General features: G+C 43.1%; 1 protein-coding gene across 1 annotated transcript in view; it reads left to right on the top strand.

Moving 5' to 3' along the window:
• LOC126095495 (glucose dehydrogenase [FAD, quinone]-like) overlaps positions 1 to 22,599 on the top strand; it is a 183,273-nt gene that overhangs the window by 146,337 nt on the left and 14,337 nt on the right. The window contains exon 6 of the mRNA XM_049910284.1: positions 8,529 to 8,777. Within this exon, the coding sequence (XP_049766241.1) occupies positions 8,529 to 8,777 (249 nt within the window). The remainder of the gene's footprint in view (positions 1 to 8,528; positions 8,778 to 22,599) is intronic.

Raw genomic sequence — 22,599 nt, 5'->3', positions numbered from 1 at the left:
TTATATTGAAATGTTTTATGTTTTTATGTCATACTTTCTGACATGTTCCACACCCACGAGGATCATCCCATTTTTGGGTCTGTGGAACGAAAACTGAATCTAATCTAAACTGATCTATTGGGGATGAAGCGGGAATATTCCACTATGTCCCATAACAGACTCCGCATTTTTCAACCAAATTGGTCAAGAAAAAAGTATGTGCATTACTTACTGAATGCGATCTAATTTTATTTTCAATACGATTTTCAGAGGGTGAACTTCCATCTTCTCGTGGACTTACGTAAATAAATAAACGTGCTGTGTAAATGACAGTGGGGTAACCTATGGCCCAGTCTAGTAGAAGACAAAAATAAAACACTAGTTTAGTATATGCCTCCAATTTTTATGGAGACTTGTGGTTGCAAAGACGAACGGAAAAATAAATTATGTAGCCTCAGTGATCACAGGTTCTCTTACTGTCGTGTTTGTATCACATACACTTTGTATACACTTCACTGAAATTAGCAAAGACGACATACTAGAAACAACGAAGCGTAAAGAACAAATGAAATAATAATTTATGTAACAATTTTTATTATTATTATTGTTATTATTATTATGTTGCAATAGTTACCTTAAATGCTTTGTGTATGTGTGTGTGTGTGTGTGTGTGTGTGTGTGTGTGTGTGTGTGTGTGTGTGTGTTTGTGTGTGGAGATACCGGGGTGCCGGGTTCGATTCCCGGCCTGGTCAGAGATTTTATCCTCTCAAGGACTGGATATTGTTTTGTCCTCATCTTCATTTCATCATAATCGAAGCGTAAGTCTCTGAAATAGCGTCAATAAAAAGACCTGCGCTAGGCAGCTGGACAACTCCAGATGAGGTCTCCCGGCATGGATGGCATGGATGGCATGCATTACCTCGTTTCAGTCCTCTGGAATTTTCTTTCTTGGAATTGAAGTGTGCAGCACTCCCTTTGATACGACTGAAGAATTAGGTCAGCGGTTTGTACGTCCTGACCAGATTTACGAGATGATCAGGTGGTGTTGGAAAGAATTCGTAACTCACTGCAGAGATATGTGTGGCATTGCATCCAAATGCGGACATTGTACACCAAGTTTATAAAGGAAAACTGTTTTAATCTATAAATAGAAAACTGTAGAAAGTTATAATGACCACGGAAGATGGTTTATAAATAAAAGGGAAACGCATCTGGTGGGAAAAACTCTTAAACTATAGTAAGCTTAAAACGAAAACACGAAAAAATAGCAATTGATAGTCTCCAAGCTGTTCCCAAAATAGAGCCGCCGTCGAACTGCACGAAGCACAATTAACAGAATAAAAAATCTGCTTCAGTCGCCAGTAATTATTTATTGCACGACAGCTGCCACCAGTTCCGTACAAGAGGAGGAGCTACTAGCACACAAACGCTGTGGGGTTGACAAACCAGAATGAAAGGTAAAGACGTGAAAAGTGGTGTACATACATAATTATCGAGAGATAAATATGTGGCGGTACGATCAGTCAGTCATGAGACGCATGGGACTGGAACAAAAACATTGACATAGAGGGAGGGATCTGTACAGAAAGGAACTCGATAGTTAAAAAATGAATAAGTAACTGCAGTCGATTGTTGGACCAGCAACCGCGGCGCTCACCTCGACAGCAACACTCGGAAGTGCCCAGTGCAACGGACAGAGAGCCAGCTGACCGCGGTGGTGGAAGCGACTGTCATAGGAGTCAGTGAGGTGGAGAACCGAATTAGACAGCCGAAAAGGTGCAAAAACAGTGGCGGACTGGTCCGTACGTAAGTGTGATTTACAAGCTCGATACAAAATAGAAGAGAAGAGAAATAACTAACAGCCACGTTTGACACAGCATTGAATGCAGTATATCTTCAAGTTTTATTCCCGCCTAGCACAATTAGTTCCTGACGTTCCCGCTTGGTGGCATGCGCGAATGAGTTATTCCAAGAGACATCGTGGAGTCGTATAGCTGTGTTGTTTACGGTTTCATGGAAACAAATCCGCTACAGTTCAGAGACAATTCAGGACTAAATATCGCAAGCCACCATCTCAAAGACAAGCTGTTGCTAACTGGCACAGTAGTTTCGCTGAAACAGGCTGTGCATCAGATAGGACACCACGCCAGTGTCGGCCAGCAGTCTCTGATGCGCATTTGAAAAACTTCAGCAGCCTTGCTTTCGTCGTCCAGATAAACCAACGAGACGTGTCAACCTAGAATTTAATATGCCTTCCCCGTTTCAGGGCACGATGAGAGGTAGTCGAAACCATGGCAGAGAATGGTGGTTTCTACTAGCTCTAGTCGTGCCCTGAAATGAGGAATATTCTGCTCATGGTTCCCTCCACCCCTCCCACATTGATATTCCGCCGCCCACCGAACCTATACAATATTCTCGTCCATCTCTACACAAGTCTAGCTCCCAACCCCTGGCCTCATGACACATATGCCCATAACAGACCTAGATGCAAGACCTGTCCCACATTTCCTCCCAGCACCACCAGTCACAAACATCACCTATCCCATCAATGGCAGGTCTACCTGTGAAACCAGCCATGTGATCTACAAGCTAAGCTGCAACCACCATGCTGCGTTCTACATGGGCGTGACAACCAAAAAGCTGTTTATCCACATGAATGGCTGACAAACTGTTGTCTAGAAACAGCTGGACCACCCTGTCGCTGACCATGCAATCGAACACAATGTTCTTCATCTCAATGACTGCTTCACAGCCTCTGCCATCTGGATCCTTCCCACCAACACCAGCTTTTGTCAATTGCGCTGGAGGATCTCTCCCTGCAATACATCCTATATTCTCATAACCCACCAACCTTCATTAGTCATTGTCTTTACCCATTTCACCGCTTCCCTGTTCCCATTCCAGCACCACACTGCCCTCTACTCCACCAATGCAATGTCAGTCTTTTTTACTTCTCTCTTTTTATGCATCCTTCCCTCTCACCCACCCTATGTCTGATATCCTGACTGCACCTAGCTACATACCTCTCTCTCCTACTCCCTGTATGCCCCCACAAGCAGCACTTTACCGTCTCCCACCCCTCCGCTGCTATTCCTGCCTCTCAGTGACCCAGCCTCACCCTTAACCCCACCACATGGTTCCCTCTCCCATGATGTGCTGTGGTTTGCAGCCTGGCTTTAGTAGGCAGAGCCGTTTACCTGTGTGTGTGTGTGTGTGTTTGTGTGTGTGTGTGTGTGTGTGTGTGTGTGTGTGTGTGTGTTCTATGAAGACGTTGTTAGGCAGCAGCTCACTTTCTGAAGTCTTTTTGTTGCGCCTATCTGCGACTCAGCATATTCGCTATATGGTGAATAGCAGTTATCCTTTTCATAATACACTCCTGGAAATGGAAAAAAGAACACATTGACACCGGTGTGTCAGACCCACCCATACTTGCTCCGGACACTGCGAGAGGGCTGTACAAGCAATGATCACACGCACGGCACAGCGGACACACCAGGAACCGCGGTGTTGGCCGTCGAATGGCGCTAGCTGCGCAGCATTTGTGCACCGCCGCCGTCAGTGTCAGCCAGTTTGCCGTGGCATACGGAGCTCCATCGCAGTCTTTAACACTGGTAGCATGCCGCGACAGCGTGGACGTGAACCGTATGTGCAGTTGACGGACTTTGAGCGAGGGCGTATAGTGGGCATGCGGAAGGCCGCGTGGACGTACCGCCGAATTGCTCAATACGTGGGGCGTGAGGTCTCCACAGTACATCGATGTTGTCGCCAGTGGTCGGCGGAAGGTGCACGTGCCCGTCGACCTGGGACTGGACCGCAGCGTCGCACGGATGCACGCCAAGACCGTAGGATCCTACGCAGTGCCGTAGGGGACCGCACCGCCACTTCCCAGCAAATTAGGGACACTGTTGCGCTTGGGGTATCGGCGAGGACCATTCGCAACCGTCTCCATGATGCTGGGCTACGGTCCCGCACATCGTTAGGCCGTCTTCCGCTCACGCCCCAACATCGTGCAGCCCGCCTCCAGTGGTGTCGCGACAGGCGTGAATGGAGGGACGAATGGAGACGTGTCGTCTTCAGCGATGAGAGTCGCTTCTGCCTTGGTGCCAATGATGGTCGTATGCGTGTTTGGCGCCGTGCAGGTGAGCGCCACAATCAGGACTGCATACGACCGAGGCACACAGGGCCAACACCCGGCATCATGGTGTGGGGAGCGATCTCCTACACTGGCCGTACACCACTGGTGATCGTCGAGGGGACACTGAATAGTGCACGGTACATCCAAACCGTCATCGAACCCATCGTTCTACCATTCCTAGACCGGCAAGGGAACTTGCTGTTCCAACAGGACAATGCACGTCCGCATGTATCCCGTGCCACCCAACGTGCTCTAGAAGGTGTAAGTCAACTACCCTGGCCAGCAAGATCTCCGGATCTGTCCCCCATTGAGCATGTTTGGGACTGGATGAAGCGTCGTCTCACGCGGTCTGCACGTCCAGCACGAACGCTGGTCCAACTGAGGCGCCAGGTGGAAATGGCATGGCAAGCCGTTCCACAGGACTACATCCAGCATCTCTACGATCGTCTCCATGGGAGAATAGCAGCCTGCATTGCTGCGAAAGGTGGATATACACTGTACTAGTGCCGACATTGTGCATGCTCTGTTGCCTGTGTCTATGTGCCTGTGGTTTGTCAGTGTGATCATGTGATGTATCTGACCCCAGGAATGTGTCAATAAAGTTTCCCCTTCCTGGGACAATGAATTCACGGTGTTCTTATTTCAATTTCCAGGAGTGTATTGTTATATTCCATTCCATTCTTTGACAAATACATACACTATGTGATCAAAAGTATCCGGACACCTGGCTAAAAATTACTTACAAGTTCGTGGCGCCCTCCATCGGTAATAGTGGAATTCAGTATGGTGTTGGCCCACCATTAGTCTTGATGACAGCTTCCATTCTCGCAGGCACACATTCAATCAGGTGCTGGAAGGTTTCTTGGGGAATGGCAGCCCATTCTTCACGAAGTGCTGCACTGAAGAGAAGTATCGATGTCGGTCGGTGAGGCCTGGCATGAAGTAGGCGTTCCAAAACATCCCAAAGGTGTTCTATAGGATTTAGGTTAGGACTCTGTGCAGGCTAGTCCATTACAGGGATGTTATTGTCGTGTAACCACTCCGCCACAGGCCGTGCGTTATGAACAGGTGCTCGATCGTGTTGAAAGATGCAATCGCCATCCCCGAAATGTTCTTCAACAGTGGGAAGCAATAAGGTGCTTAAAATATCAATGTAGGCCTGTGCTGTGATAGTGCCACGCAAAACAACACGGAAAACACGACCACACCATAACACCACTGCCTCCGAATTTTACTGTTCACACTACACACGCTGGCTGATGACGTTCACCGGGCATCCGCCATACCCACACCCTGCCACCGGATCGCCACTTTGTGTACCGTGATTCGTCACTCCACACAACGTTTTTCCATTGTTCAATCGTCCGATGTTCACACTCTTTACACCAAGTGAGACGTTGTTCGGCGCTTACCGGTGTGATATGTGGTTTATGAGCAGCCGCTCGACCATGAAATCCAAGTTTTTTCACCTCCCGCCTAACTGTCATAGTACTTGTAGTGGATCCTGATGCAGTTTGGAATTCCTGTGTGATGGTCTGGATACGATGTCTTCCTATTACACATCACGACCCTCTTCAAAGGTCGGCCTGTACGCTCTCGTCCTGTACGTGACCCTTCACGTTTCCACTTCACTATTACATCGGAAACAGTGGACCTAGGGATGTTTAGGATTGTGGAAATCTCGTGCACAGACGTATGACACAAGTGACGCCTCATTCTGCTCTCTGAAGATGTCTATTGACTACTGAGGTCGCTGATATGGAGTACCTGGCATTAGGTGGCATCGCAATGCACCTAATATGAAAAACGTATGTTTTTGGGGCTCTCCGGATACTTTTGATCAAATAGTGTATCTAACACATAAATGGAAAGCTTTGTTAACAAAAGAAAAAGTTATTGACCAACTTATTTCAAATTTTTACGTGCTGCTGATGATACTTTACTAACCAATAAATGCTTTTATGCAACAAATTGTCAGATTGTCTGTTAAAACCGACTGCGAGGAAAACATACTTTGTGTAAAAATACAGGTTTTGTTTTCCTTCCAACAGAAGAATTAACTTATATACAAGGGCATTTGAACCATTACACAGATTGTTTCTCCTACATATATTATTTCTCCTTACAAATAATTTCAAACTAAAATTCTATATACAGTAGTGTGCTGTTTTGTTTTCTTCGTTGCATTCAGTATTGAGAGGAATGTTGTATTTATGGTTTATCAACTTGAATAGAAAAATGCCATGGAATCCGAATCATCCGAAACTTTGCAATCTTCTCTATTCACAAATTAAAACTATGAGAAATACTTTCATTGAAACTACTATCTTCATAGATCTAGCATCTGGAGGAGTACCCCTTATATTAATGATCCCAAACGATCTACCCTTCCATTTCAATTGACTTTATTTTCGAATCGAAGTTTCGTTTGCAATAACAAGCCGGCCGCAGTGGCCGTGCGGTTCTAGGCGCTACAGTCTGGAGCCGAGCGACCGCTACGGTCGCAGGTTCGAATCCTGCCTCAGGCATGGATGTATGTGATGTCCTTAGGTTAGTTAGGTTTAATTAGTTCTAAGTTCTAGGCGCTTGATGACCTCAGAAGTTAAGTCGTATAGTGCTCAGAGCCATTTGCAATAACAATAAACAAGGGTCAAGGACAGAGAGAGAGGGGGTATGAGAAGATGAACAGAAAGAGGGAGGGGGAGAAAACGTACACAGAGGGGAGGAAGGAGGAGATGGCCACAGAGAGGGTAAATGAGCAAATGGCGTGTGACTGGGTGGGAGGAGGCAATGGACAGTGAGAGAGAGAAGAAAGAGAAGATGGACAAAGAGAGGGGGAGAAGGAGATGGTCAAAGAGGGAGGAGGAGATGGATATTACGACATATATACAATTTCTATGCATATTAACAACGCCAAAGCATTTCCGGGTTCGCTAGTTTAGAATAAACTTGCGTTTAAGCATAGTTTATTCAACTAACGCAAACTCAGGCTTCTGGTTCAGACTGTTCAATATTTCAGTTTATTGGAGGATGTCAACGATACGTCCTTTACGATAATGGTGGAGGATGGTTAGATTTTTATTAATATCAGTTACTGAATGTTTACGGGCCTTAAGTTAGCTGTTTAAAGCAGATTTTGGATTGCTTAGATCCCGATGTTATTTAAACCTGAAAGCACATCTCCATGGTGTGTCACCTAAGTATTGGCGGTCACAGTCCTCACACTTAATTTTACAGATGCCCGATTGTGCGTATGGCTTTTTGTTATGGGTTTCTAACCATCTGAATTGAAGACCCATTTGGTTTGGCGTATGGAAAGTTGGTGGCATGCCAGTACACTAATCCTGCAGATGATATCCTGTTACAAAATGCAAATAAATAGCTGTAGTGATTTTATGTTGTAGTGCGACCTTCTGAAGTCATCGATTTATAGCTCATTTATAAAGCCCTCTCCTCAACTAGACGTCCACTGGGTGGCCAGGGGGGGGGGCTTTTTTACACGAATCATGATTTATGTTCCATCGGACAAATGGCCTTTGACGTGTACGGCCCTGTAACAATCGTTGGAAGGGTCTAGGCCGGAAGATGGAGCTGGGGAATGTTTTCATGGCATTCCCTGGGTGATCTCGTCATTGTGGAAGGCACAGCGAATCCACACAATTATCCCTGGGGACCATTTCCTCCTCCACACGCAATCTGTTTTTTCCTCGGCATCGTGGCATCTATCTGCAGGACAACGCAGCGTGTCACACCACTCGCCGTCTACGCACGTAGCTCGGAGAGCACCGGGATGAGCTGACCGAACTTCCCTGGCCACCAAACTCCCCAGATTTAAACGCAGTGCAGAATCTGAAAGAGAGTCTCGATCTGTTCTCTCTATGGATCGTCAGCCAAGAAACCTAGCGCAGCTGACTACGGCACTGGAGTCGGCATGACTCCACATTCCTGACAGTACGTTCCAGAACTTCATTGACTCTCTTCCTGTATGTCCGCACTGCAAAAGTTGGCTAATCAGGCCTTTGACTGGTGATCACATTGATGTGACTGGACCGTGCACTTCGCAATTTAGGATACATTATTTCTTCCCACGGTTTCTCTATTCATTCAAAATCTCCTTACCTCTCTCGTCTCTAAGTTGTAGGGGAGGGAGGGGGGAGGAGGGAAGGAGTTTGAGGGAGTGGGTGAGGCACGACGCTTGATCGTCTCTGGTACTTAACAGTCCGAGTTTCTCAGGCTGGACAGTAGACCCCCACCCCCTCCATGCCAGGTGCCACGACTGGTATGAACTGCTACAAAAAGACTACAGTTTTCAGTTTTCTTGCAAACTGTTGTCATCTTGTTAGTGTGCCTTACAAAGGGACTGGTAGCAGGTTTCAGTTGGTGGTAAAGTGAGCGCGTGCGTTCGTGTTTGCAGGCTGGAGTCGCGGCACCGGCAGTGGATCCTGCAGCGACAGCGCGAGCTGGGCTGGTCGGAGGAGGCGCTGTCGGGCCTGGAGGAGCTGCTGGACAGGGGGGACGCCCTGGTGGTGGCGCCGACGCCGCTGCGGCCCTTCAGCAGGGGGCGCGTGCTGCTGCGGGGCGCCGACCCCGCGCTGCCGCCGCGCGTCCAGCCCAACTACCTGCGAGACCCCAGGGACGTGGACACCATGCTCGCGGGTATCAGGTACCGAAGCATTGCATCACCAAAGATACGAAATGCAACACCGGTGTGGCATTGAAAGGAGCTCAACAATCCTCTGGCATGTCTTCTGTCGTCAAAACGAGGGTGTCTCCGCAAGTCCATCCATAAAGATGGACTTTTATGCCGGATGGTTGTGGGACCCCGGCTGTTTAACACAAAATGTCAAATCAAAAGACCTTCAGTCGTCTAAATGTCCAATTTTATTTTGTTTCGAATCCTGCCTCGGGCATGGATGTGTGTGATGTCCTTAGGTTAGTTAGGTTTAAGTAGTTCTAAGTTATAGGGGACTGATGACCTCAGATGTTAAGTCCCATAGTGCTCAGAGCCATTTTATTTTGTTTGTGCCACGTTTCAGCGATATGCCCCTGACTCCCTTGTGTCAAGAATACCACTACAATCGAAATGGTGGCCAGCGTACAGTCACTGGTATCCGTAGACTTCCTTTTGACAACGCGATCCCTTCGACTCTCAGACAAATGTTTATCCAACAGTCTAACAGTGTGGGAGAGAAGATCGGAGGAATCGCGTTATCAAAAAGAATTCTACGGATACCAGAGTCTGTATGCTGGCCTCTATTTCTTTTGTACATAAGGTGAGACTCTTTCTGCATGTCGGTCAGGGGGCCTGAAGATGCCGTAGCGTAGTGCTGAAACCTGTAGCAAAATAAAATAAAACTGGAAATTGAGACGAATGAAGTTCTTTTGATTTGACATTTTATAAGGGTGACTGCACTCTTCCGCCTTGTTTGATGCGGCCTGCTACGAATTCCTTTGTTGTACTAACCTCCTCATTTCATAGTACACTTACACAGTGCGTCATCTATTATTTCTTCGATATATTCCAGTCTCTGTCTTCCGCTACAGTTCTTACCCTCTATACCTCCCTCTGTTGCCATGTAATTATTCCCATATGTGTTAATACACGTCCTATCATGTTGTCCCTACTCCTTGGCAGAGTTATCCATACGTTCATTTCTTCAGCACTTGTGTGGAAAATCTCCTTATCCCTTACCTCATCAGTCCACGTAATTTTCAACAGTCTTCTGTAGCACCAAGTCTTAAACACTTCAATTCTCTTCTGCTAAGGTTTTCCAACAGTGCGTAATTCACCACCGTACAATACTGTCGTCGAAATATACATTCTCGGAAATTTCTTCCGCAAATTAAGGTCTGTGTTTGGTTTTATCAGACGTCTTCTAGCCAGGCTGTTTGAGACTTCCCCGGCGTAATAACTTCGAGAGAAAATCTCTTCAGTCAGCAGTGTTGAAACCTAAATGTTCCTGGAGGTATGTGAACGTCACCTTTGTAGTTTGGCCACATGGAGCAGCAACGCTTCCTGTATTTTTGGAACACCTTAACTCCCTTCACCCGAACATCTGCTTCAACATGGCAGTGGAGAAAAATGGAGACCTCCCGTTCTTAGATGTCTTGGTCCGCAGAAAAGAATATGGTTCCTTGGCTCACAGTGTGTTTTGTAAACCGACTCACACTGACCTATACCTACGAGGTACGAGCTGCCATCACCCATTTCAACGCAGTCGCTATTACAGACTCTCGTTCATAGGGCTAAAATTATCTCAGATGCAGGGAGCTTATCAGCAGAGCTTACCCATCCTCGGTCTGTGCTTGTACAAAATCGGTACTCTGATAAACAGATCCGTAATGCATTTCAACTTGCACGCACTAAAGCTCAAGAACAGCCAGGAGAAATGGAGAACACCTCTGGGATTGTTTTTCTACCCTATGTTGGTGGCATATCCTTTACGACTGGACCGAGCGAGATGGCGCAGTGGTTAGTATACTGGACTCGTATTCGGGAGGACGACGGTTCAATCCCGCGTCCGGCTATCCTGATTTAAGTTCCCCGTGATTTCCCTAAATCGCTCCAGGCAAATGCCGGGATAGTTCCTTTGAAAGGGCACGGCCGACTTTCTTCCCTAATCCGATGAGAACGATGACCTCGCTGTTTGGTCTCTTCCCCCAATAAACCCAACCCTCTTTAAGATTCGCAGGCTATTCAAGAAACATCAAATAAAATGTGTCTTCCGTCCTCCAGCGCAGTAGCAAACTATGCTAGGTTCCGTTAAAGACAACCTGCTCTAAGGAGACCAGGGATGTATAAAACCCCGTACAATCGCGGAAAATCATACATTTGCCAGACGTGTCGCGCAGTTGAGGACAGATGCGTTGAACATAGATTGGGTCAACCAGAAAAGTCTGCTGTGGCTGAACTCTATCTTGAACGTGACACACCATGAGTGACGGAGAGACAAAGATCCTTTCGTCCGCTTTCACATACTGAGACTCGATCATTAAAGGCGCACTCGAAATACCTATAAGTAACGACCTGATTTATGGAGGCACGGAATTTCAACTCCGCAAGGCATGGGGAACCGGCATTGCTGCTACTAAGGCATTGTCAGCCGTAGACGAACGAATCCGAGTCAACACAGACGGAGAATCGGAGTCCGCACACTTAAACTGGGCGCCAACACTGTGCCCGCGCGCGCATTGGACCGCGGTTTGTAACCGCGCATGCGAAGACCATGGCCCGTTTCTCCGGCAGGGGGCGCTGGATGTCGCCGTGCTCTACGATTCGTCTACGATGACGTTACAGCATCACCCCTGGGCGCCTGCACTTTTCTAGCGAGTCAGGGTATGTATTAGCGAGCCACTGCAGTAACACGTCAGTAAGTACCTGATGCTGACGTGCAGCTGTCTCACTGAAGTATTATGCAGCTTCTACAACATTATCCGACGCGACGCCCGTGAACCAATGAAGCATAGGTTATTCTGCTTCCAAGGCAGCTGAATTCCTTAATTTCGTCTACTTTGTGATCACTAATTTTGACGATAAGTTCTTGTTATTCTCATTTCGGCTACTTCTCATTACTTTCATTTGTCTTCGGTGTACTCTCAATACATATTCTGAACTCAAGAAGATTGTACGTGCATTTCGACAAGTCTTGCAATTCTTCTTCGCCTTCACTAAGGTAAGGAATGTTAACGGTGAATCTTGCCATTGATAACCTTTCATCCTCAATTTCAAACCTACTCTTAAACCTATCTTTCGTTTCCGTCATTCCTTCTTCGGTGTATACATTGAACTGTAAGACCGAACGAGAGCACCCCATTTTAATGCGAGCACTTTGTTGTTGCTCTTCCAGTATTATTGTTTCCTCTTGGTTCTTTAAAATTCATATGTTACTCGTCTTTCCCTACACCTTATCCCGTTATTTCTCACAATTTCGAACATTTTGAGCCATTTCAGATTGCCGAACGCTTTTCATGGGTCGACAAATGACCGATGGAACATTGCATCAAAATTTACAGACAGTGTCAAACACAGACACTGCACTAACATATTTCATGCCAAAGCCAAGGCAGTCTGACGAGAATACTAAAAAATGAGTCTCTTCCTGTGCAGGAATCACATAATTGTGTGACACGGGACCTATGGAAGTCTGGGTGTGTATGAATTGCGCTCGGATAACCGAATCTCTTAAGGCTACTGCTGCCGTAAAGCGAGAAGCCGGGTTCAAGTACGGGTCCGCCATAATTGTTTCCAGTAAACTGCGTAGCTATGATGGTACCGTATTTGCGATTTGCGAATACATTTCATGGTACTTTAATTTTAGTCTAACAGCCTTACTGAGACCAAGACACATTATGATGATGGTCGTGGTGGTGGTGGTAGTGGTGGTGGTGGTTGTGATGACGAAACTACGAGTATTATGTAGCACCCAGTTCTATGTGTCCTTCCATACGCCTTGCTCTTAAAATTGCTCATTCTGCGCTGCAATAGCTCAAATGTGATATCACGACCTTTGGTCTTCCATTCGTCGTTTCAGCTCATACGACTTTTTTCTCCGGTCTCGTAGACTCGACTCTCATGACCACACACGAAATTCAACAAATGAACAAATCCGGCACTCTTCAAGATTAAAGAAAAGCAGGGGAGCACAATGAATTTTGAGAAAACTCATTACCGATTAATTATCGCGCAAATAATACAGTTTTCTACTGTTTTATTGCATTCGCTAGGCTCGTGGGTAATACATGAAGAACCATATTTATGATGTGTGTACCTAATGTATTATCGGCATCCTGCAATCTTACGCACAGAATTTCATATAGATCACAATTTCTCCTATTATTTTGTTTTAATTAAGCTGCATGTTAGCAATACCTACCATAAGGTCAGAGGAACACATGTAAGGACATAAAGTAAAATGTCACAATGTACAAGACTGGTTCCCACATGCCATCGTAATGAAAATCATAAAAATAATGAAACTATGAATATCACCATGACTAAGCAGAAAGTCATTAGATAAGTCATACTCTTCTCTATTTCTTTCAGAGGAAACTATGTTGCGCATCCTCAGCTGACATTATTTCAGCAAATAACTCATCCAGAGTTACACTGTATTACTCTTTCCATTTAATTACAACTAGTATCAAGGACGAAGTCTCATTTTAGATTTATGACACTCGTGGAAACGAGACACAAGCTGTTTTCGTATTAATTTACATATATAGGAGTAATATGTAATAATTCCAACACCAAAGACGGCAGGTGCTGACAACTGAGAATATTAAAGAACCATCAGTGCATAAGTCATACTTGTAAAACACCGATACGAATAATTTACAGAAGAATGGAAAAATTGAAAGAAGCTGATCATGAGGCATATTACTTTGGGTTCAAGAGAAATGTAAGAAAGCGAAGGCAATACTGATACAAGAAGATAAATTAAAGAAAGGTGCGCATGCATTTACAGCATTTAAAGATTTAGAGAAAGCTTTTGGCAATTGTAACGGGAATACAGTCTTCGGGATTCTGAAGGTAGCAGGGATAAAATACAGAAACCAAATTGCAGTTATTAGAGTCGTAGGACATGATAAGGAAGCAGAAGCAACAGAATTGTTGCGTATGCTCTATGTTATTCAATCTCTACGAAACCAAGCTTTAAAGGAAACAAAAGACAAATTTAGAATGACAATTGAGTTTTATGGAGAGGAAACAAAAACTTTCAGCTGTGCTAATAACACTGCAATTCTGTCACAGACAGCAAAGGACTTGGTACAGCAGTTGAGCGGAATGGATAGGATCTTGAAAAGATATTAAAAGATGAATGACAACAAGATTATAAGAAGGGTAACGGAATGTAGTACAACGAAATCAAGTGATGATGAGTGAATTAGATTAGTAAATGAAACAGTAATTGCAGTAATGAGTTTTACTATTTACGTTGCAAAACAACTGATAATAGCGGAAGTAGACAGGGTATAAAACTCAGTCTGGCAGTAGCAACAAAAAGATCCCAAGAAAAAAAAACTGCTCTGAATATAAATTTAAATGTTAGAAATTCTTTCCAGAAGGCATTTATTTGGATTGTAACGCTGTAAGAAAGTGAAACTTGGATGATAAACAGTTCAGACAAGCAGAGACTAAAATTTTTTGAAATGTGGTGCTACAGAAGAATGCTGAAGATTTTATAGCCAGACAGAACAAGTAATGATGTGGTACTGGTCTTATATGGAGAAAGAAGAGATCTGTGGCACAATTTGACTAAAATTAGGGATCAGTTGACAGGACACATTCCATGGCTACAAATCAGTTTTAGGACTGAAAATTACAACACCAGTAGTCACATAATACAGTCAATACCAACATATGATCTCGCAAAGATTTGTGCTAAAGCATTCTACTAGAAGTCCGTCTACTATCGTTCCATTTAAGTCAATTCATTCAGAACTAATTCTCAAGAAGACTATCATTATTATGATTAATACATTACTAACATCTTATTTCGTGGTGGATGGATAACCGTTGTTTCGGATTAAGCGCTTCAAACTAAGGTATTAAGTAACTTCACATATACTTACAAGCGTAAGTCTAGCTTCTGTTGAAAATGTATTATTCATGTCACCACGTACTTTAATTATATCCAACAGATGTGTGATGTCATGCCTACTTACTAAGGACTCAAACATTAGAACAATACTCTAGCCCTGGTCGCACTACTGTCGTGGATGTGATTTTGTTTTGTAGCACATTGCATTTCGTTAGAACGCTTCCAACAAATTTGTCTTCCATTTGCCTTCTCTAACACTGATTTTGTTTAATTGTCCCATGTCATATCGTTTCTTAGTGCTACCGGCAGATTCTTATACGAAGTGACATGCTTCAAATGTTCACCACTGATCCTGTAATCAGATACTGTACTGTCCATTTGTTATATGCATTATCTTGCATTTATCCGCGTCTGACATTGCAAACGTTTCCTAGTACTTACATAATTATGGAAGATAACCCCTACTTTGTTAGAATGATAACATTATTAAAAATATTATTACCGTAAACAACACACAGGCATATCTCAAAAGTTGATTCGCTGTAATGATACTTCATACTACGAAGTGTAGCGAACGCTTTTCTGACTTACATTCTCAGATTATGTTCTGCTAATCATGGAGCAGGACTTCATGACGTCCCTGTTCGTTGATTCCTGAATGGTTTCAAAACAGCGCAACATCGCTTATTCGACCCTGAGGCAAACAGGATTTTAATGGTTGCCGTTCAGTCGGCACTTCTGCACTTTACGTTTATTTTTCAGTTACTCTGAGGAGCCTCCTACGCTCGACTGTAGCTGTGTGTGGGCGTTCGCAGAACGTCGGCTAATTATCGCACCGCTCGTTACTTCCGCTAATCCTGATGCCGTAGCTCGGATTTCAACCTTTAGAATCCCAAACTGCGTGAACTTCCAGTACAAAAAGTGCGTTAGCAGAAATCGTTTTCTCGTTTAGTCGGGAGGGAACCAAAAACAAGTAGGAAGCGAAGCGTATTTTAAACTTCGCCCGAACAGCACAAGAAATTGTTCAAACAGCAGAATTGGTTGGGCGAATGCGATGATGTGAGTAGCAAACGGTACTGTGAGCACAAACGGCTGAAGGTAAAATATTAATAAAAACTCTAGATTAAAAACTGGAAGACATATGATTCACACCTTCATAATCTACCAGAGGTTTTGAAATTCTGCGCTAAGCCTTTTTGTAACGATTTGTATATTACCAGTTACATTTTTCACTTGCACAACGTTCCTAGAGAATGCCAGTTTTCTCGTTACTATCTACAATGGTCACTTTCCTCTTTCACAAGTGCACAACATTAATATTCCTGTTCACTTAACATCCTCAGCACTACCCCATACTCCAGTGGGTTTTTTTTATAAATGTGCAAACAAAATGATTCTAGTTTCAGTTTTAATTTTTCTAGTCCACTATTTCCATGATATCACTTCCAAACTGGTCGAATACTGTCACGACTACGTTAAAAGACCCAGACCCGTAAATCCCTTATCATTATAGTAGACATCCAACAACAACGAAGTAATTTTTGGCCATTTATTCAGACGTTATGTTTATTCGAGCTATCAGTTTACATCTGTTCTTTATAAGCTGAAGAAAGGTCGCGCACATACACACACACACACGCGCGCGCGCGCGGGCGCGGGCGCGCGCATCTTCCGTAAATTTGACAATATTAATACGTTTAGAATTTTGCAATGTTTTTCACCTTAATGAAACACTATACTCTAACAACGAACCACTGTCCTCACTGTAATGGTGCGTCTTGCGTGCTTCGATACAGACAACCGGACAGTTAGATCACTTAGTCTTGAGACGAGAGATATGTAAACGGTAGTTAACTGTAATTAAAATTAGTGAAGTGAGGTGGCAGGAACAACAGCATTTCTGGTTAAGTGAATACAGGGTCTTCAACATAAACATTACAACACTCACAATTCCCTGTTTAATTCTATTTCAAAATTTCTCATTGCTTTCCATCACAGTGTGCTCATGTACAGATTGTATAACATCGAGGATATGCCACAACGCTGTCTCATTCCTTTCTCAACCACTGCTTCACTTTCATGCCCTCCGACCCTTACAACTGCCGTCTGGTTTCTACGCAAGTCATAAATAACTTTTCCTTCCCTTTTTTTTTTTACCTCTGCTACCATCAGAAACATAAAGAGTGCATTCCAGTCAACACTGTCAAGCTCTTTTCCGAATCTAAAAATACTATAAACGTAGGTTCGCGTTTCCTTTCCTGTTTTACAATAGCTGTCTTAACTTCCATTGTAAAATTCTACAACATCGTTAGTTAAGAAACAATACTCATGACAAGTACATAAATATAAACTTCTGAAAAGGGGATGATAGGCATCTTGAAATTCACCGGCCGTTGTGGACGAGCGGTTCTAGGTGCTTCAGTCTGGTACCGCACTGCTGCTACGGTCGCAGGTTCGAATCTTGCCTCGGGCATGGATGTGTGTGATGTCCTTAGGTTAGTTAGGTTTAAGCAGTTCTAAGTCTAGGGGACTGGTGACCTCAAATGTTAAGTTCCACAGTGCTCAGAGACATTTGAACATTTTTTTTAAATTTTATCATGAGAAAACAAAAGCCTATAAGAGCAACGGGTTACAGCTAGTTGCTTGTAAATTACCTCCAATTTCAATGGTTGCAGTGTTCTAATACATGAATAACGAATAATAATTATTGTTAGTGTTAATACGAGAAAGCAAAGAAAAAGAAAATACGGCAATGACATAGGCAACTCCAGTCGTCAAGCAGTTAGTAACTTCGCAATTTTTGGCCACAGGCAGGAAATCAGGTTGTTTGAAATTTAGTGTGTTAATGCCCACTAATACCATTAGCAAGCATTTTTTAAATATTTCTCCGAAAATTGTGTTCACGGATGATCGCGGAAATATCCGAAAATTCGTCCCGGACGGGATACAATGCAAGCGCCTCGCTCCTCCCTCCCACTCTTCCGTGGACCAGATTGAAACCTATCTCGGCCCGGATCCGATCCGCCGGAGGCAGTTGCCCGCGAGCCCTATACCTGTAGGTCATGCGGGCGCAGAGTCTCCCTTCTCTACAGCTGCACCTTCGTTAGCCTAAAGAGGTTCACTTGTGGTCTAAGTGTAGCGTGTTTGACTAATAATCAAAACGTCCTGGGACCTGGGTTCTAAAGACGACACTGCTTAAGTTTCGAATAAAAATCATCAGTGATGGTAGCCGAAGACTTCCGGCATGAGAAGCCATACTCGTTCTGCGAAAGGCCTTGTCAAAAAGGGCGGATAAATGGATAGAGGTCTCGGCGCTCTCTTCCTCTTGGCGTGAGATACTGCCCTTACAAGGCGAAAGACTCATGACCAAAGACGTGCAGAAGGCAATGAAAACGACTGCATTAAAAACACATGTGTATACACAGGACATACGACCTGCAATTGAGAAAGTGTCATGAAGAACGCTGCATTGACAAAAAGATACCCCACTAGTCTCCCATTCTGATCTCCCGCAGGGGACTGTCAATTGGGAGGCGACATGAGAAGAAGACTGAAGAACCGACGTCGGAATAACATTCTACGAATCAGAGCATGAATGTTAGAAGTTCGAAAGTAGCGGTTAGTAAATGTGAAAAGAAAACTGCAAAGTCTCAATTTAAATGTAGTGGGTCAAAGATGTGAAATGGAAAGAAGATAAGGATTCCTGGTCAGACGAATATGGGGTAATATCAACAGCTGCAGGAAATTGTATAACACTAGTAGGATTCGTTATGAACAGGAAAGTAGGGTACGAAGTGAGTTACTGTGAACAGTTCGGTGACAGAGTTATTCTCATCAGAATCGACAGCAAACCAACACCGACAACAATAGTTACGGTACCCGTGACGAGGTCGCAAGCAGAGGATGAGGATATAGAGAAATTATATGTGGATATTTGATGGGTAATTCAGTACTCGAAGGGGAATTAAATCTAGTAGTTATGGCCGACTGGAACGCGGTTGTAGGAGAGGGAACAGAACAAAGGGTTATGGGAGAATATGATCTTGGCAGTAGGAATGAGAGAGGGGAAAGACTAATTGAGTTCTGCAATGGTAATAGCGGTTTCACTGTTCAAAAATCACAATAGGAAGAGGTATACACGAAAAAACCTGGAGAAACTGGAAGGTTCCAGCTAGATTATATCATGGTCAGACCGAAATTCCTATATCAGGTATTGGACTGCAAGGCGTATTCAGGCACAGATATAGAATCAGATCATAGCAATGATGAAGAGAAGACTGAAGTTTAAGAGAATCGTCAGAAGGACATTGTGGAAGAAAGTGAGATACTGAAGTACTGATGAATGACTAGTTTACTAAGGATGCGATAAGGAACACCACAGTTGGCAGTTCAGCTGAAGCGGAATAGACATCTCTAAAAAGTGCAATCACAGATGCTGGATAGACAAATATAGGAAGGTAACTGCGAAGAGACACTGAGTGACAAAAGGAGTATTTCAACTGATCGACGGAAGAAGGAAGTACCAAAATTTCAGGGAATTTCAGGAATACATAAATGTAAATCACTTAGGAATTAAATAAATAGAAAGTACAGGGCAGCTAAGGCAAAATTGCGGTATAAAAAATGTGAAGAAATCGAAAAATGTTACTGTCGAATGGACTGGTCGCCTATAGAACAGTCAAAATAACCTTCAGGGAAATTAAAAGCAAGGGCGGTAACATTAAGAGTTCAATGGGATTCCACAGTCAAATGTAGAGGCGGGAGCGGATAGATGGGAAGAGTACACTGGGGGACGACTTGTCTGATGATGTGATAGAAGAAGAAATTGAGATCGATATGGAAAAGATAGGAGAGTCAGAATTTAAAACACCTCTGGAAGACTTGAGATAAACTAAGGCAGAAGGGATAGATAATATTCCGTCAGAACGTCTCAAGTCATTGGAGGAAACCAAACACCAATGACGTACCATCAGTCTTTCGGAAAAATATCATCCTCACGATTCACGAGATAGAGACGTCAGATAAGTGCGAAAAGTACAGTATAGTCAGCATAATAGCCCACGAAAACAAGCTGCTGAAAAGAATAATACAAAAGAAAGGAAAAGAAAATTGAGGATCTGTTAGATGACGTTCACGTTGGCTTTAGGAAAGGGAAAGGCACCAGAGAGGTAATTCTGACTTTGCGCTTAACAATGGAAGCAAGGCTGACGAAAAATCAAGGCAGGCTCATAGGATTTTTCTACCTAGAAAAAGCGTCCGACAATGTAAATACGGTGTAAGACGTTCGAAATTATGAGAAAAATGGAGATAATTTACAGGGAAAGATGGTTATATGCAATACGAACAAGAACCAAAAGGGAAAAATAACATTGGAAGACCAAAATCGAAACACTCGGACTAAAAAGGGTGTAAGACATGGATGCAGTCTTTCGCCCCTACTGTTCAATCTACACATCGAAGAAGCAATGACGGAAGCCAAAGAAACGTTCAAGAGTTGGATTACAATTCAGGGTGAAAGGATGTCAACGATAAGATTTGCTGCTGACATTGCTGTCCTCAGTGAAAATGAAGAAGAATTACAGAATCTTTTGAGTGGCATGAACAGACTAATGAGTACAGAAAATGAATTGAGTAAACCCGAAGCTTCGCCAAGAAAGGTTGCAGTTAACCCTAAGAACGGAACTACAGAAAGTTAAACGCCGAAATATAAAATTATTAGTGCTGAATGCATACTGATTTTTCTTTACTTTTATTTACAGTACTATTTATGTCTGTGGTCCATCCATACATCAGTGTATTAAAAGAATATATGTATGTGTGTACATATGTTCCACAGCTCCTCATAAACCAATCGACCGATATCAACCGAACTTGGCACACGTATCATCACTATTTGAAAAAAAATTCAAATGTGGGTAAGAATCATTTATTATCAAAGGGGTCGGACGAAAATCGATGTAGTCCACTACGCGCGAATACCCACACTTCAGTCACCCAACATTTGAGAATGAGAGCACTTAATGACCTGCATCATATTCCATACATAATTTAAAACCTCTACGAAACTTTTTCTTACTGACAACCCCCACAAAATGATGAAAAGAAAAAAATTTAACGCTTACTACATTTTGGCTCTTCATGCAGTAAAGCTGGCCATACGAAGCACGACCTTTTAATTTATTTCACCTTTACTATTAATTGTATTCGTGACACCTTTCGCATATACCATTGAATGTACCAGCAAAATTATATCATCCTACGATACACAGTTCAGGAGATACGCCTTTATAAACACTGAGATGAGTGAAAAATTGCCGCCACAGGCCAGACGTATAAATTTATTACTTCTTTACTACTAATTCTACTCACACGTTTTGTAGGCAGTATCTCCATATGTCGCTGAATGTACTTGCAAATATATATCATTGTACGATGCATAGTTCACAAGATATGACGCTAAATACTGAGATGCGAGAGAGATTGCTGCATCAAGTGTGGCGTTTTAATTTATTAGTTCTTTACTATTGTTTCTATTCGCAACACATTTCGCAGTCAGTATCCATAAACTTGGGATACATACTGCTCACTATTAGGAAAGAAATAATTGGGGGGGGGGGGAGGGCGGGTAAAAACCACCAGCCTCTTACTGGGGTGAACATGGTAATGTGGAGAGGGTGAAACGTCCCCTTAGAACAATTTATATATGAAACGTCCCCTTAGAACAATTTATACAAGACTGTGCTTAAACTGACACACAATGTTCTAAACACTACTCATTATTCCTTACCTTATTCGTTGACACTTCTTCAATATCTCATCATAACAGCTACGTGGCTTAATCAAATAACTCATATAGCATCAGCCTATTAATCATAAACATACCTCAGCAGCATAATACACATCGTCGTCGTAATAATAACATCATAACACCTCAGTCAAATCTCAAAATCGTCGAAGCTTTCTGCAATAATTTCAAAACCTAAAGAAAATTCTCTGCTCATTTCAATAGTGTCATCTACCTCAAACGTACTTTAAAAATCATGATCTCATACCAAATACATCATTCAAAGCTTTCATTGTATCACAATGGTTCTGAAAAAATATGAAGAGTTCACACAGTACAGACAAAATACAATTTCGTAAGTGTGAAGTAATCCAACTCTGTAATTGCGTAAACATGTGTCACTGACGTAATAAAAAAGTTTGTCTCTCTCAGTTAAATGATCAGATAGCTGTGTAATTTATGTATTAGAGAAATATGGTACCGATGTGTAAAGTTGTATAAGCAAATACCATATTAGCTAGGGCTCCTTGTGCTTGCCAAACACATGGTACACAAAGCAGGCGTGTACCCCCCTGAGGATTATTGTAATTATACCCTCAGGTGTTACAGATTACAGCAATGGAATGAAATGTATCACGGAAAACTTTCTTTGTAATTCAAAAATCTTTAAAAATAAATGTTTTAAGTATAAAATTAATCACTCAAATACGTGTCCTGTAGCGCTAAATATGCGTCTTGCTGTAAGATAATCTCTGTGGAAGTGTCATAGTTATCGTCCTCCGAAAGCTAAGTTCTGCAGAAGCCAATGTACTTACCTCATGATAAACAAAAGTGAAATGCTTTGCGTATAGATATCTTAGTTATTACGCTTATTGTTGTGGTGAAGAACGTACTGTGCTGTAACATATTGTTGTGCTACGAAAGAGGCTGTCTCATTGTAGCTATACCACAAAAGTTACTACTAAAACATGTTTTACTTCCCAGAATAATACAGAAAAACTATGCAGATATGAAACAGAAACACCGCAAACATATTCTAAGTCTGACAAAGCATACTAGTAATGTAAAGTGAAAAGTTATATGTCAAAGACAAAGTTAAAAGGCAGATTATCTTTCAATAAACGGTTTTACATGTGAAATGTGGTGTAAACCTTTACTCT

The sequence above is a fragment of the Schistocerca cancellata genome, chromosome 8 (assembly GCF_023864275.1).
Source record: "Schistocerca cancellata isolate TAMUIC-IGC-003103 chromosome 8, iqSchCanc2.1, whole genome shotgun sequence".
NCBI classification, from domain to species: domain Eukaryota; kingdom Metazoa; phylum Arthropoda; class Insecta; order Orthoptera; family Acrididae; genus Schistocerca; species Schistocerca cancellata.
Note: the sequence above shows the minus strand (reverse complement) of the source record. Positions and strands in the feature narration are given on the sequence as shown.